Raw genomic sequence first — 14,021 nt, forward strand, 5'->3', positions numbered from 1 at the left:
GGGCTCTAGAGACTAATTATAATACTTATAGGCTTTATTAAACCGGTAATACTATATAATTAAGAGGGATTATATAAGCCTATAAGTAGTTTAACCTAAATAAGCCTTAAGTATTAAGAATACTAATTATATAACTAAAGGAAGACTAAAAAAGAGGTAATAGAATACTAGAAATTAAAGAGAAGAAGTAATATAATTAATTTAGTTTAATAATTAAAAGTCTTAAAACTATACTTCTTAAAGGCAGCTATAACTATAAGGAAAAAGAGCTAATTATTAAAATAAACCTTAAATACTACCTCTTATATATAATATAATATCTTATAATATAAATATAAAGTCCTACTTACTTAATAACCTTAATAACTGAGATTTCTTTAAATAGTTATATATTATAAAAATAACTATAAAAAGGGTATATAAGCTAGGTTAACTTTTAAATCTAAGATATTTTATAAATCTATAAATTAAAGAGCTATAAAGGCTTAAGATTAAAGATTACTAAGTAATACTATATATTAAGTTACTTCTAGATAGCTTAAGTATTAAATATAAAGAATAATATATAAATAGATATAATAACTTACTCCTTATATAATAAAAGGCCTATAAGGCTAAAATAAATATCTATTATATAGACTTTAACTAATATAATAAATAAGTAAATAGTATTTATAATATATTAAATTAAATAATCAAGAAAATAAGCCTTTATTATATTAAAATATATTTACTTATTATAAATAAATTAAGTAAATATAATAATATATTATAATTCTTTTTTAATCTTAAAGCTATATATAGTATTAATAATACTATAAGAAAAAAATAAGCTTAAAAATACTATTTTAAAGTACCAAAAGGCGCTTTAAACCCTAGAATTAATTAAAAAGAGTAGATTATAAAATAAAAAATAATAATTTAAGTTAAAAAGCTTAAGGGTATTACTAAGGCTTAATACTTAAATACCTAGTTTAAAGACCTATAATAGGCTCTAGACTAACACTTTAAGATTTTCTTATAAATTAAATAGAGTTAAAATAAGAAAGAAATTAAAGATAGATTTTATCTTTTATTAAACTTCTTTATATAGTTTAGATAAGAAATTTAAGATAGTAAGAGAAAAGGTAATAGATTATAGATTAATTAAGTTATAAAAGGGAGCTTTAGACTAATATTTAAAGCCTTAAACTTAAAAAATTAAAGCTTATTATTAGGAAATAAAAAATAAAGCAAGTTAGCTATTAATCAATCTAGGGAAGGCTTAGTAAAGTAAGCCTAGCTAAGTATTAAGACTCTAAAAAGATATATATTATATAAGAAAAATTATAAATATCTTAATAATATATTATATTAAGTAATATTCTTTAAATTAGTACTTAAAAAGTTCTAGCTAAATTAAAAATAGCTAGACCTATTTAAATAATACTTAAAAGAAAATAAAAAAATTAAAAAACTATATTAAAGACTCTAAACTAATAATAAAGCTTTAAAAGAGAGGTTAAGTTAACTATTTTTAATAAGACCTTTAATTTTAAAAAAGGCAATTACTTTCCTAGCCTTAAGTAGCAAATACCTATTATATAACTTATTTATTTTAAACTCTAAAACTATAATTTATATATTTAATAACTTAAAATGATTTAAGTTAATAAAGACTATATAATATAAAGAAAGAGTATTTATAAAGTCTAAATAGCTATTAATACTTAAATATAAGGATATAAAAGTTTAAGTTATAAACCTATAAGATAAGCCTTAAATAATAATTTTAAATTATATAGCCTATTACCTAGAAATAGGCATTAACCTAGTATTACTATAAAAATTATAATAAATAAAGTACTAGTAGGACTAATAGAACAGGGCTAATATATTAAGATATATAAATAGCTAAGTATTATATAAGCTTAAATAGGAATATAACTAGTATATACTTAATTACTTTATTAAAATAAGTAAATAAGCCTTATTTACTATAAGGCACTTATATTATAACTCCTAGACTATAAATAAGCCTAATAAGGCTCTAGCTAAGATATAGTACTACTAATTAAAATATTTAAAACTAAAGAGCTTAAAATACTTAATAAACTATACCTTTAAAGCTAAGATTAAAGGTCTAATAATAGTAAAATATAATATATATAGGTTAGCTAAGTTAAAGTATTAAAAGCATTATAAACTATAAAAATAACTCTTAAAAGTTAAAAAAAAAGTCTTAATAGATTTTTATAATTATTTAGTTAAAATAAATAGTTATATATTATATACTATTATTATAGACTGCTATTTAAGAATATATTAAGACTATTACTTTATAAATTGCTATAATAATAATTTACTAGTAATACTTTAGTATTTTACTTAAATACTTAAGATAATATATAAAGTTAAGCTATAAGTTATAAAGATAAATAATAAGCTATAAAAAGGGCATTTAACCTATATATAGCTTTTAAGAAAGGGGATTAAAGTCAATAAGAATATATTAAGAACTTAATAATAAAATAGCTTTAAAGAGCGTTCTAGGGAAATAATTAAAAAGAAAGTAAGACTATTAATAATTAATAGTAATCTCCTTTTAGGTCTTTAGCTTAAGATTGTTAAAGCTTGAATAAAATAGCCAATAAATTCACTATAAGTAGTAGGATGTACTATAGTGACTGATAAGGTGGAAGAGGAGGAATTAGGTGGATAAAAGGTTGTAACTGCTGAATAATAAGGCATAGGGTAGGATTTATAAGATAAAAGTGGGTTTATTAAATAGAGCGAATTTTCCCGAATTTAATGATATATATTATGTAATAGAAAAGTTGATAAGTCTCTAAGGAAGAAGGAGTTCCGGAAGTGGGAAATCCGGAGTCTTATATAGACTCTATAAAAGAGCGGGCATTGTGATTCCCAAAGAGGGGTAGCCTCAATGATGATGAAAAGACTATCACAAAAACCGCCGAAATTCGGAGAAAAATATGATATACTTTTTACCCAATTTGGAAGGCGCTAGGCTTAGCTAGGCTTATAAAGCTAAAATGGGAAAGTAAGGTTTCTCGTGGTGTGTCATGAATCATCCAACTGAGGGGTAAAAATCTGATATACGTAATCCTCATTATATAATCATCACGTGACCTAAGTCACGTGACTTTCTTACTGATATTTCCTTAGTAAGAAATTATGAAAGTTTATAGAAAAACTTTAATATGTGGAACTTGCTCAATTCTCCACATTTTGCTTAGGTAAGCACACCAATCGAAAGCCCTGAATTTTCTCATTATTTTGGTATATAATATGTCCTGATTAGTCATCGGGATCATAGTATATTCCTTAGTTATATAATAAGACCTTTATATAAAGTCAGGTCTTAACATTAATTAACTTAATTAATTATATAGATCTAGCTTACTTAGGTTATTTTATTTATTTAATTTAGCTAGCTAGGGAGCTAGCTAGATTAAATAAGCCATAAAGGGCTATAAAAGAAGGCTTATCTCTTAATATAAAGGAAATAGCTTTTTTTACTATATTAATAGGTCTAAACTTAGCCTTATATAAAGAGTAGCTTAAAAATATAATTATTAAGGCTAATTATCTATATTATATCCTTCTGATTATATAAAATTAAGGACAGTATATCTGTAAATAGAGTTCTAGGGTAAAGGCAGGGTAATAGTAAAGGTTTAAAGGAAAAAAGTTAATTTTTATATAAGTTAATTAGCAAAAGCTAAATTAACCTGAAGTTAATAATAACTTTATTAATTAAATATATATGCCTAGGCATATAACTAACTGCCCTTATATCTAAATAGATAAAGTAAAATTAATAATAAAACAGTAATTAAACTGGGGATTTAAATATATAAGTAAGATAAAAAGCTATATAATTAAATAATATAATTCTTTTTATAAAATATATATAATTAGCTATTTTTTAAATATTCTTATAACTTATATAAGCTTATTTCTAGTTTAATTACTATTTTATTATTAATTTTACTTTATCTATTCAGACATAAGGGCAGTTAGTCACGTGCCTAGGCACATGCATTTAATTAATAGAGCTAGTTATTATTAACTTTAGGTTAATTTGACTTTCGCTGACTAACTTATATAAAAGTTAACTTTATTCCTTTAATTCTAACTTTTATAAAACCTTTAAACCCCGCTATTACCCTGCCTTTATCCTTTTACTATTATAATCTTAGACTATAACTAGCCTATTACTAATTTAAAAGCAGCTCCCCTTTTACTATAATAACCCTTTTAGCTATATTAAAAAGCTACTCTTTATATATATTTAAGTTTAGGCCTATAAAGGCAGTAAAGAAAGCTGCCTAGTCTAACTAAAGGGAAAGACCTTCCTTTAAGTATCTCTCTAGGTCCTTAAAAGCTAATAGCTTATTATTAACCTAGGTTATATTAATTAAGCTAGGAGGGTCTATATAATAGATTAACTTAATTAAGCTATAATTAAAGATAGCTATTTTAATAAAGTTAGATTAATACTTTAATAAGAAGTCCTTCCTAATAGCAGCTACTTTTATATATAACTCTTTATATTCCTTCTTATTAACTATCCCTATAATAGGCCTAATAGCTATATTAAAGTTATAGTAAGTTATATAATAAGCCCAATTATATAGCTATAGGCTATTTTATATAGCAGGCATTATATCGGTAGCTTTAATAAATATTAGTAACTATAATTAATAGGGAAAGTTAGGTTAAGGAACGTACTTTATAATAGGTATACCAGGCCTGGTATATTATAAAGGTTAATTAAAGATATCTTAGTCTTTTGACTAGAGTAAAGGAAGAAGGTTAATATAGCTGCTAAGGGGCAGTACTTATACTACTTAGTTAAGGCAGTAATTATGCTACTTAAGGCAGATAAACCTTAATTAATTTTAAGCTCTATAATTCTAGCTTACTATAGGGACCTTACTGTTTAAGCTATTATATAAAAAGTTAAAAGCTTAATAGCCCTAAATAAGGCTAACAGTAATTAAAAAAAAATATAGGCTTATATATCTCTTATAATTAAATCTTTTAATTCTTTTTCTTCTAATTAAAGGTCTGCTCAGTAGTCAATATTATATATCAGCCAATCAGAGTATTTGGCTAGGGGGCCCGGTGTAGATATCACGTGACACCTGACGCACCGGACCCGGTGCAGGTACGGGTTCCCGAAGTAGATACTCTTGGTACGTAATCCCGTCAGGAGGGCCATCAGCCTCCTGTGGCTATGCTTGTTACGTCTCTCGTGGCGTACACAGGGGGCACCCTTCCTTCAACCAACATGGGATCCGATTCCTGGAATTGCATATGACGATATCCTCATCATTCACGTTGGGATCATCAACTTTCAATCACGGGCTTATCTTATCATCGCTGACTACCTTACGGTCAGATTCAATTCCACGTTCAAACGGCCGCAACCGTTCCACCAGATACAGCGCCATAGGGGACCTCCGTATCTTTAGGTCAGTCGCTGGTAGAGCCCACTAGAGTTGGAATTGCCTGGCAGACCAGAGCCAAACCCAAAGTCAAAGTCAAAGCCAAAGCCCACACCAAATAACCTAAGCAGAGGTAGATCCAGAGGGGGATGGCCTCTTTAAGTAAGCCGCATCCCCACAAGGTTCGCATTTCCGGTGCATTACGCGGGCCATTTCGAGTATATATATTCTCTGGCATCTAGCTTCGCCGATATTGCAACCAGCACCCATTCACTCACTGCAGTCTCATTACGGAGGTCTGTCGTAAGATTAGATACCGTCACAGTTACGCTCAAGCGAGCTCGCTATATCCCTACCTACCTTACCCATATAGTCGTAGCTTAGGCATTGCGAATCCTTAAGAGAGGGAATATCCTGACAATCTTTGCTAACATGGGCTTTCTCAAACCTGAAGTTGGCAAGGCCCGGAAGGTAAGGATTTATCGCAATATTCAAATTCAACTCAGGTTAACTCGTACTCCAGCCAAAATTCGACCTTCACCTCAAGGTACATCCAGCCACTCTATGAGGAAACCTTGACTTATAATTCCTAGATTTACGACCTCAACAACGTGCCGCTCGTTTCTGGTCAGGCCTTTGTCAAATGGCACCTCTCTCATTCAATGACCGCGGAGCATCGCGGGCGCACGCAGAAATGCCCTATCGCCAACCACAGAGTTGAATGGGGCTTCGTCACCGCAATACCCTCTATCCGTATATCGATAGACCGCAATAACAACCTTACCGAATGTCCCATGGAGTTTGAGGTCATACAGGAATTTGGCTTGACAGAAAAGGTCACCCTTGGTATTGTTCGCCTGAACCTGAGTGAGTACGTGGAAGAGAGCGAGGCCTTCGTCAAGGATGTCGCATCGCCTGGTCGCATGCGTAGTAACAGTATGGGAGTCAGCCCGACAAGGGGTGGTACATCACGGCCGCGCCGTGATTCAGATGTTGTCGAGGATGGCATCGTGAGGAGATATCTCATGCAGGATAGCAAAGTCAACAGTACGTTGAAGATTAGTATCCTCATGATCCAGGTCGACGGCGAACGGAGTTACGTAGCTCCTCCTCTGAAAACGGCTCCCGTCTTTGGAGGAATTGGAGGCATCATGAGCGAGGCAATAGAGGATGACGCTGGGCGTAAGTTGAACTGGTTCGTTCCATATCATTCCATGCCGCTGACAATATATAGCAATTGCTGCCGCGGTCCCCAACTTGTCTAAGCCTCGCGACGCGGCTGAGCTCCAAGACCTATACCGAAGCGTTCTCGCTGCCTCGTGGAGCCGGCAACCGAACGAGCACTCCGCTGAAGAGGTCATTGAGGACATTTTTAACGGAGGTAACGGCTGGAAAACTAAACCTCATAATGCTTCGCCTGTCACTGATGGAGAAGACGATGGCGACGATATGGGTCCACGTGATACCATCCGAGCCCGCGATACTCGCCGTATAACTCATAATCTCCTTCACCCTCATCACCATCATCACCACCACTCACACAGAACTGCTTCACCTTCGCACAACCACCAAAATAACGGCCCAGCTGGCTCCTCACATCGCCGCACACCAAGTAACTCGAGTGACAAGAGCTTCTCCACAGTTACAGTTACTCCGTCGAACCGACGCAAAGGTGTACGCATTCATGAGCACCACCTCGACCACGCGCGTAGCATGGCGAGCATGACATCTACTATGACACTTGATAGCGACACAATGCGCGAAGTGAGTTATAAAGGAACCCGCGAGGTTAGAGAGGATGATATGCGAAACGACCTTATAGCTTGGCGATTACCGGGTGATGGTAACCAGGTAATGTGAAGAGAGGGCCTAATTTAGACGTCGAAACTGAGCTTGTTCACGGCCTCGAAGAGGCGGCTGGAGTTCTTGATTGTTTAATCATGTTGCCTGGATGGCTTCCGCCGAAATGGTTCGACATTATTCTTGTAAATGTTAAAAGTTTTGTTTCAATTCATCCCTGACAAACCTCTATTGTGTCCTCTAGAATCTACCAATAATCCCGTGCTTTTTGCATGCCAACCCACCCCCCTTTATAAACCCACTCATAAAATCATTGCGGCTTTTCAATCAAAGTTCCTGCTTTTGAGTCCAGCGCTTCCAGACTTAGATGTTTCCTCGCACACCACCCTTGCCGCCAACTTCCCGGGCTGTGACGGTGACGCCTAGATCAGCTAGAACGTTAATCGTGACTTCAACCTTGCCACCAGCCTTGACGCCCTTGATGGCGGCCTCGGCAAGAGGGTTGCCGATCTTCCAGATCTTCTCCCGAGTCTCCTCTTCCTCTTCATCAGAATCATCAAAATCGGAGTCGTCTTCATCCTTGTCTTCATTCTCCTCCTTAGCCTTAGGCTCAGGCTTGGTGACCTTGATGTGGGTGTTACCCTCAACAATCTTAACAAGAACATCGCCACCTTCCTTAGGAGCAGGAATATGGATAGTGCGACGGGCAGGGGCGGCGGTCTCAGGGGCAATGATGGGGGTGAAGACATCCTCGCCGTCAGCACCCACGGTGATAACACCAATAGCATTGGAGATGTGCTTGACAGTGGTGACAGCAGGGTGAGTGGACTGCTCGATATCGGCGGCCTCGTACTCCTGGATCAAAGAGGCCTGGAGGGCAGCTCCGCGAGCAAGGAGCTCAGAAGGGTTGATGGCGGACACGCTCGTGGCGGGAGCCTGAATATCGGTAGTCTCAGGGAAGATACCACGGAGGTTGTTAGCAATACGAGGGGTGTGAGCAGTACCTCCTGACAGAATAACCTCGTCGATGTCAAGAACATCGAGACCGGCCTTCTTGACAACACCCTCAATGAGTCGGTTAAAGCCCTCGAAAACCTTGCGAGCAACCATCTCGTATCGTATCCTGTTGATAGTAACAGAGAAATCGAAACCATCCGCCAAGCTCTCGACGCTGAACTGAGCGTTGCTTCCCAGGCTCAGAGCTCGCTTGGTAGCCTCAGACTCAAGGCGAAGCTTTGCAAGACTGCGAGTGTTGTTTCGGGGGTCGATGTTGTGCTTCTTTTGGAACTCCTTAGCAAAGTGGTCCATAAGAGCATTGTCCAGATGAACACCAGCAAACTCGTAATCGTGAGCAGTGGCGAGGATAGTGTAGAGACCACCTCTTGAAGCAACGACGGCAACATCTGAGCGAGTGCCACCCAGGTCGGCAACAACAATAATCTTATCCTCGATCTTGGCCTCAGGACGGGCATCGTAAGCCAGAACGGCGGCGACAGGGTCAGAAATAAGCTGGAGGATCTCGATGTCGGCATCGTTGGCGGCCTTGATCAGGGCCTCTCGCTGCTTCTCGGTGAAGTTTGTGGGAACGGTAACAACGGCAGAGGTGACCTTCTTGCCCAGGTAGTCGGAGGCAGAACCCACAAGCCGTCGCAGGTATCGAGTAGTGGCCTCTGAAACAGAAACGGTCGAAGTCTCTTCCTCATTCTTGTCCTTGACGGAGAAAGCGACGGTGCCAGACACATCCTTGGGGTGGGCGGAGGCGTGAGAGTGGGTAGGGTCGATGGACTTGAATCTGAAGGCATCTTGTCAGTGTCCTTGGTTCCAGAATTGGGGCTGTGGCGGAAAGGTCGCGTACTCTTGGCCGAGGAAGTCTCGGAAGTTGGCGATGGTGTTATCGGGGTTGCGAACGAGGAAGTTCTTGGCCTGTCCACCGTAGTACTCATCGCCGTCGACGTAAGACAGAACGGTGGGAATTTGTCGGTCTATCAAGCAGCTAACAGTCAGCACGCGACCTAGTGACAGTATCACGGGGCACAGCTCAAATCGGTCTATAACATACCTCCATCCTCGTTGGCAATCACCTCGGCCTTGTCGTCAACAGTATAGGCAATGGAACTGTTGGAGTTACCAAAGGTAATACCAATGGCAACTCGATCGCCAGGCTCAGGGCCCTTGGCTCCAGCGTTGTCACTCATTAGGTCGGTCGGAAGAGAGTTTTGTGAATGCGTATGGAAAGGAAGAGATAGTCAAGACTCTGTGCTTCTGTCGAGTTGAGGTTCAAAGGTGTCAAGATTTTGGAGGGCGAGTGCAAGTTGGTGATGGATGTTAGTGGGGCTTCTTTTCTTTTCCCTCAGAGATTGGAAAAAAACTGCCCGCTAATCGCATCGCCCACATTTTTCTTGGTCGGCCACTGATAGGTATTCACGTTATCGTTATCGGTTCTCCACATGCCGCCTTTGCTCATGGTTTTGAAGTTGTCACATCGGAGTTCCAGCTTTTAACTGTCACATTTCGAAGCATTACTCGTCAAATTTCCCATCATGGCATCTGATGCGGTGTTCGTACTGCCAGGCGATATCATTGATCCGTCTCTTATTCCTTCACATCCTAAGAAGCCTCTGCGGCTCGGTCCTGGCCTACGACATGTGCCTCCCAACGACATCGTTCCCACAGTCGCTGGCCAACTTGTAACTGATCGGCAAAAGAATGCAATTCGTGTAGAGAATGCTCGAGGAAAGGTTCGCTTCTGAATTTACTCCAGGCCGTAGACCGTCGACTAACCAATCGACAGTATACCCCTCGCGTCGGTGAGCTCGTCATCGGGACCGTCCAGCGCAGCGCCGCCGACTTATTCTATGTTACTCTCTCCGACTATACCGCGCCTGCTCTTCTACCACAACTTTCTTTCGAAGGCGCCACGAAGAAGACCCGTCCTCAGCTTACCGCGGGTGCACTGGTGTACGCACGGATTGCTCTCGCCAACCGCCACATGGACCCAGAGATCGAATGCGTATCTTCTTCAACAGGAAAATCCGAGGGTCTGGGCCCTTTAACAGGCGGAATGCTCTACACCGTGTCACTTGGGATGGCTCGACGTCTGATGATGCCCAAGAGTGTGCAAGAAGGCCAGGTTGTGGTGCTGGAAGAGCTCGGCAACGCGGGCCTTCAATTTGAGACAGCTACAGGACGCAATGGCAAGTTCTGGGTTGACAGTGAAAATGTGAAAACGGTCATCGCTGTTGGGAGGGCAGTACTGGAGACTGATGAGAAGAGATTAGATGTCGAAGAACAGAAGAAGCTTGTCAGGAAAATCATCAAAGACCTAAGCTGAATGGAGCGAGCATGTGCCGGAAACCATGATGCCCAATAGCACCCTTTGTATTGGAATAGTTCATTTGTACACTGTCGAATTAATAGATACCCAAGAACGAACACGCCTGGCTCGTCCGTTGCTAGACGAATATGTGTTTTCCCATGACCTAACGCCCGAATAGTCCTACATGTCCTAACATTGATTTTTGTGCTGATTCCTTGACTTCTAATACCCAAATATGCCAACTTTGAACGAGTGTAAGAATCAAATGGCTGTAATGAAAAAGGAAAGTAAGTAAACAGAGAGCCCAGCAAAAGTGCTAAGGCTTGTCAGTCAGTGGCCGATTTAGATGGCACATAGTACAATGCAAGATGCGGCGGGCATATCCCATATCTACAGCAGCAAATAAGATGAAGTCGCGAGCAGGTGTCCTTATGTGCCGCCCATCTCCTGATCGACTTCCACAGGTTCTGGGAGGTCTCTCTGATCCACGTTGTGAATCTTTGTCATATGTCGTTTCCAGTTATCCTTGCGAGGGAACCCCTTTCCCCCTTGCCTTGAATAGTCGCAGCCTTGCACAGCGCAGTGGAACTTTTTCTTTCTCTCATGTCGATCATTGACATGCCGCTGGAGATGTGTCTTAGTCCCGAATCCCTTGCCACAGTTTGGATAAGGGCATTTGTGATCTTTCGTATGATATCGTTGATGATGCCTGTTGGGTCAATGAGCGAGTTGGATCAGTCAGGCAAAGAAAAGCTTACTTGAGTTTGTGCGGCTGGTCGAACACCTGATTACAGCCAGGTTCATCACATGCGTGTGAACCATTGCTTGGTGACGGGTTGCTCACAGTGTTTCCTGGTGACACACTATGTCGGTAGTCGGAAGATGTACCAGAATGAGGTGAAGGGGTATCAAGCTGTGTCGCAGGTGTACTGAGCGATGACGGGTTGGTGAATGCCGGTCCAGGCAAGGGGGTAGACGCATCAGAGGGATAGCTGGGGTGTCGAATACTACTGTCGGGTAGAGGACTCAAGCGGTTGGCCGTTGGAATTTCAGACATAGAGATATCCTGATTGTCATCGACCTCCTCCGTTTTAAACGCTATTTGACTCTGGGTCGGTGTAGGTGAGTGAACTATGGGCACAGGCTGGGGTTGAGGATCACTAGGAGGGAGGGCTAACGGCGACGGCGAGTCCACAGGTCCTTCATGCGTGGCAGGCCCTGCCGAGGGGGGTGGCTGGTTAGGTGAGGATTGCGATACATATAATTGGTAGTCGTTCCTGTGCCATACTTCGGTTTCTGTCGATGCAGGCATGATATCCATGGGATTCACGGTACCAGGAGCGGGATGGCTAGGAGGGGATTGGGACGCGTTGAAGTTGAAAGTGATCGGTGGGGAATCTGGGGGACTTTGCACAGCCCCCTTTGGCAGGGTAGATGGTAAAGCGATCGGGGAGCCCAAGGCCTGGGTAGCCGAAGGTACAGGCAAAGAATCGGTCGCCGGAGCAGTCATGTCAGTAGGAGACTCGGTCGGTCGTCCTGCTGTAGTGATCCGTTGAAAACTTCCATCCTGTGCTCTTGGTACGCTATCGAGGTTTTCAGCCAGGGATTGCGATGTTGGTGAGTTAAGAGACTGGTCGCGCGTGCTCTTGCGACTAAACATATGTTTTAAATTATATCTCAAGGAGCTCCCATGCGACCATGAGCGTTCAGGCTGAGGTCGGGGCTCCTCAGTCGAATACATGCCAAATGCCTCCGAGGGGACGGATGGGCTATAGTAATCCGCACTGGTCCCATTAAGAACAGCACGGGGTGCATCACCAATAGACTGCGGCATGTACTCTTCATGATGATTCTCATCGGAGCCGAACGGTGCTGAGCGCGGTATTGAGTCGTCGGGGGCAGTTGGCTGAGCATTTCCAAAGCCATAATTTGTGTCGATTCGAGGAACGTAGTCCGGTTGACCTTGTCCATTGGTTTGCTGCAAAAATCCATCGTGGGCTGTCCAATTCAAGTCTTTGACAGATCCATCAACTCCCCCACGCGTATTTTCTGCTGAAGGTTTGAAAGAGTCTTGTGAGGACAGGCGGCGTTGATTATCATCTATCCCCGGGGCTCCAGTTGCTGGAACTTCGCAAATCTCTAGGTCGTTCGTGTGAGGGGGGCCGTGGAGAGATGTTTGTTTTCGGCGTCTGATGCGGCGGATGATAAAGGGATACGAGCAAAGAATAACAAGCGCAATGCCCACGATAACACCAACAACAACACCCGCGATTCCTCCATCGCTGAGCTGGCGTTTCAACACGACGCCTCTGGTTTCGAGATTACTCATCGCATGGCTCTTCCTCCGACTTAGACATCGCAGAGTATCCATCTAATTGGACCACGCCAGGTTCGAGGAATAAGTGGCGGATGGGGAAGTAGCCACCAGCAGCCGGCAAGAGCTGATGGTAGCTGAGAACTGGGACAGCTGATCGAGTGGTGATGCTTCTTTTCGTATTGCTGGGTTAGGTTAATGGGGCGGGGTGGCCGGTATAACACTGGGTGCTCGGGTCTTGGTCTTGGTCTTGGGAGGCCGCCGTCGCAGTCGCGCGAGACACAGCGAGCCCCGTGGAAGGCTTGTGCTTTGTTGAAAGGGTCCAGCCGATGAATCGGAAGATATGGTGGGGATTAAGGGATGATCACTTTAAGTGTTAGGAAGTTAGTGTACTCATGATCAATCGTTGTGAGAGACAGATTCATGCATGAGTGAGATGCAATGTCATGGCGGAATCCGGGGAGTGGTCGTCAGCGGCCAAGCGCAAAGCGACCACCTTCTGACAATTGGTTTTTATCGCGCCTTTTCAGGGCTCCTAACGTCTTCAACTGCCCATGGCCCCTGGGGGTAAGAAAACCTTCAGCGCTGTAAGGGGGTATCAAAAATAATTAGTCCATGATCCACGACGTTTACAGTGACTAATGCCCGTTTGTTTTTGTCTTTAGAATAGAGATCATCAGTTTTCTTGTCTCCCCTTGCCAGATTAAAGTAGCTCAACGGAGGCGATATTTCATTGGACATGGGCGGTCATTTAGGCCCCTCTTCCCGCCCGAAGCTCCGTCAGTCTAAGCCACACTCATCTTGACTTAGTGTCAACTCACCCCTGGCGTCATCAGGGTCACCCAGTTTCAACACAATTTACGATTCAATCACTTGTTTGGCTTCAACAGTCCTGTCTATAATTTTCAGCTTACCTACTTCATTTACTACGTCAGGATCGTTTGTCTTGATCTGTCTCACCTTGTTTCCTTTTGGTTGAAGATGAGCAGCATCAGCAACAATCACATCGTCACATCGGGAGGCCATGTCACTGTTCCCTGTTTTCATTCGACCGCGGGTTTCGTCAAGCAGCAGCTGGTCTCAAGCTACTGGCCCCATAATGCCGATGATAATTTGCAGCCAAGCCCTATAAATAAAT

General features: G+C 41.0%; 4 protein-coding genes across 4 annotated transcripts; 2 read left to right on the forward strand and 2 right to left on the reverse strand.

Moving 5' to 3' along the window:
- Positions 1–5,602: 5,602 nt before the first annotated feature.
- Positions 5,603–7,313, forward strand: FVEG_02023 (hypothetical protein; the record flags this gene model as incomplete). Its single annotated transcript, XM_018889107.1, has 5 exons — positions 5,603–5,615; positions 5,908–5,924; positions 5,977–6,000; positions 6,047–6,635; positions 6,688–7,313. The coding sequence occupies 5 exons, from the start codon at positions 5,603–5,605 to the stop codon at positions 7,311–7,313; spliced, it is 1,269 nt and encodes a 422-aa protein (XP_018745184.1).
- A 65-nt stretch (positions 7,314–7,378) lies between these two features.
- On the reverse strand, positions 7,379–9,652 carry FVEG_02022 (hypothetical protein). The gene is made up of 3 exons (XM_018889106.1): positions 9,313–9,652; positions 9,109–9,235; positions 7,379–9,045 (listed from the first exon to the last, which is right to left on the reverse strand). Exons 1-3 carry the CDS (start codon positions 9,446–9,448, stop codon positions 7,617–7,619), a joined length of 1,692 nt encoding a protein of 563 aa, XP_018745183.1. The 5' UTR covers positions 9,449–9,652; the 3' UTR covers positions 7,379–7,616.
- Positions 9,653–9,736: 84 nt separating this feature from the next.
- FVEG_02021 (exosome complex component RRP40) lies at positions 9,737–10,604 on the forward strand. Its single transcript, XM_018889105.1, has 2 exons — positions 9,737–9,991; positions 10,045–10,604. Exons 1-2 carry the CDS (start codon positions 9,794–9,796, stop codon positions 10,582–10,584), a joined length of 738 nt encoding a protein of 245 aa, XP_018745182.1. The 5' UTR covers positions 9,737–9,793; the 3' UTR covers positions 10,585–10,604.
- FVEG_02020 (hypothetical protein) lies at positions 10,532–13,396 on the reverse strand. Its single transcript, XM_018889104.1, has 2 exons — positions 11,328–13,396; positions 10,532–11,278 (listed from the first exon to the last, which is right to left on the reverse strand). Exons 1-2 carry the CDS (start codon positions 12,938–12,940, stop codon positions 10,999–11,001), a joined length of 1,893 nt encoding a protein of 630 aa, XP_018745181.1. The 5' UTR covers positions 12,941–13,396; the 3' UTR covers positions 10,532–10,998.
- Positions 13,397–14,021: the final 625 nt, after the last annotated feature.

Source organism: Fusarium verticillioides, chromosome 6 (genome assembly GCF_000149555.1).
Source record: "Fusarium verticillioides 7600 chromosome 6, whole genome shotgun sequence".
Lineage (NCBI taxonomy): Eukaryota > Fungi > Ascomycota > Sordariomycetes > Hypocreales > Nectriaceae > Fusarium > Fusarium verticillioides.

What these genes read in the sequence shown, in the direction of transcription:
- FVEG_02022 (XM_018889106.1), bottom strand. Translation starts at nt 9,448, where the DNA reads ATGAGTGACAACGCTGGAGCCAAGGGCCCTGAGCCTGGCGATCGAGTT. An exon ending in GATTGCCAACGAGGATGGAG is followed by an intron (nt 9,236 to 9,312) that starts GTATGTTATAGA and finishes GCTGCTTGATAG; the next exon opens with ACCGACAAATTCCCACCGTT. An exon ending in CGAGACTTCCTCGGCCAAGA is followed by an intron (nt 9,046 to 9,108) that starts GTACGCGACCTT and finishes AGATGCCTTCAG; the next exon opens with ATTCAAGTCCATCGACCCTA.
- FVEG_02021 (XM_018889105.1), top strand. Translation starts at nt 9,794, where the DNA reads ATGGCATCTGATGCGGTGTTCGTACTGCCAGGCGATATCATTGATCCG. An exon ending in TAGAGAATGCTCGAGGAAAG is followed by an intron (nt 9,992 to 10,044) that starts GTTCGCTTCTGA and finishes ACCAATCGACAG; the next exon opens with TATACCCCTCGCGTCGGTGA.
- FVEG_02020 (XM_018889104.1), bottom strand. Translation starts at nt 12,940, where the DNA reads ATGGATACTCTGCGATGTCTAAGTCGGAGGAAGAGCCATGCGATGAGT. An exon ending in GACCAGCCGCACAAACTCAA is followed by an intron (nt 11,279 to 11,327) that starts GTAAGCTTTTCT and finishes TTGACCCAACAG; the next exon opens with GCATCATCAACGATATCATA.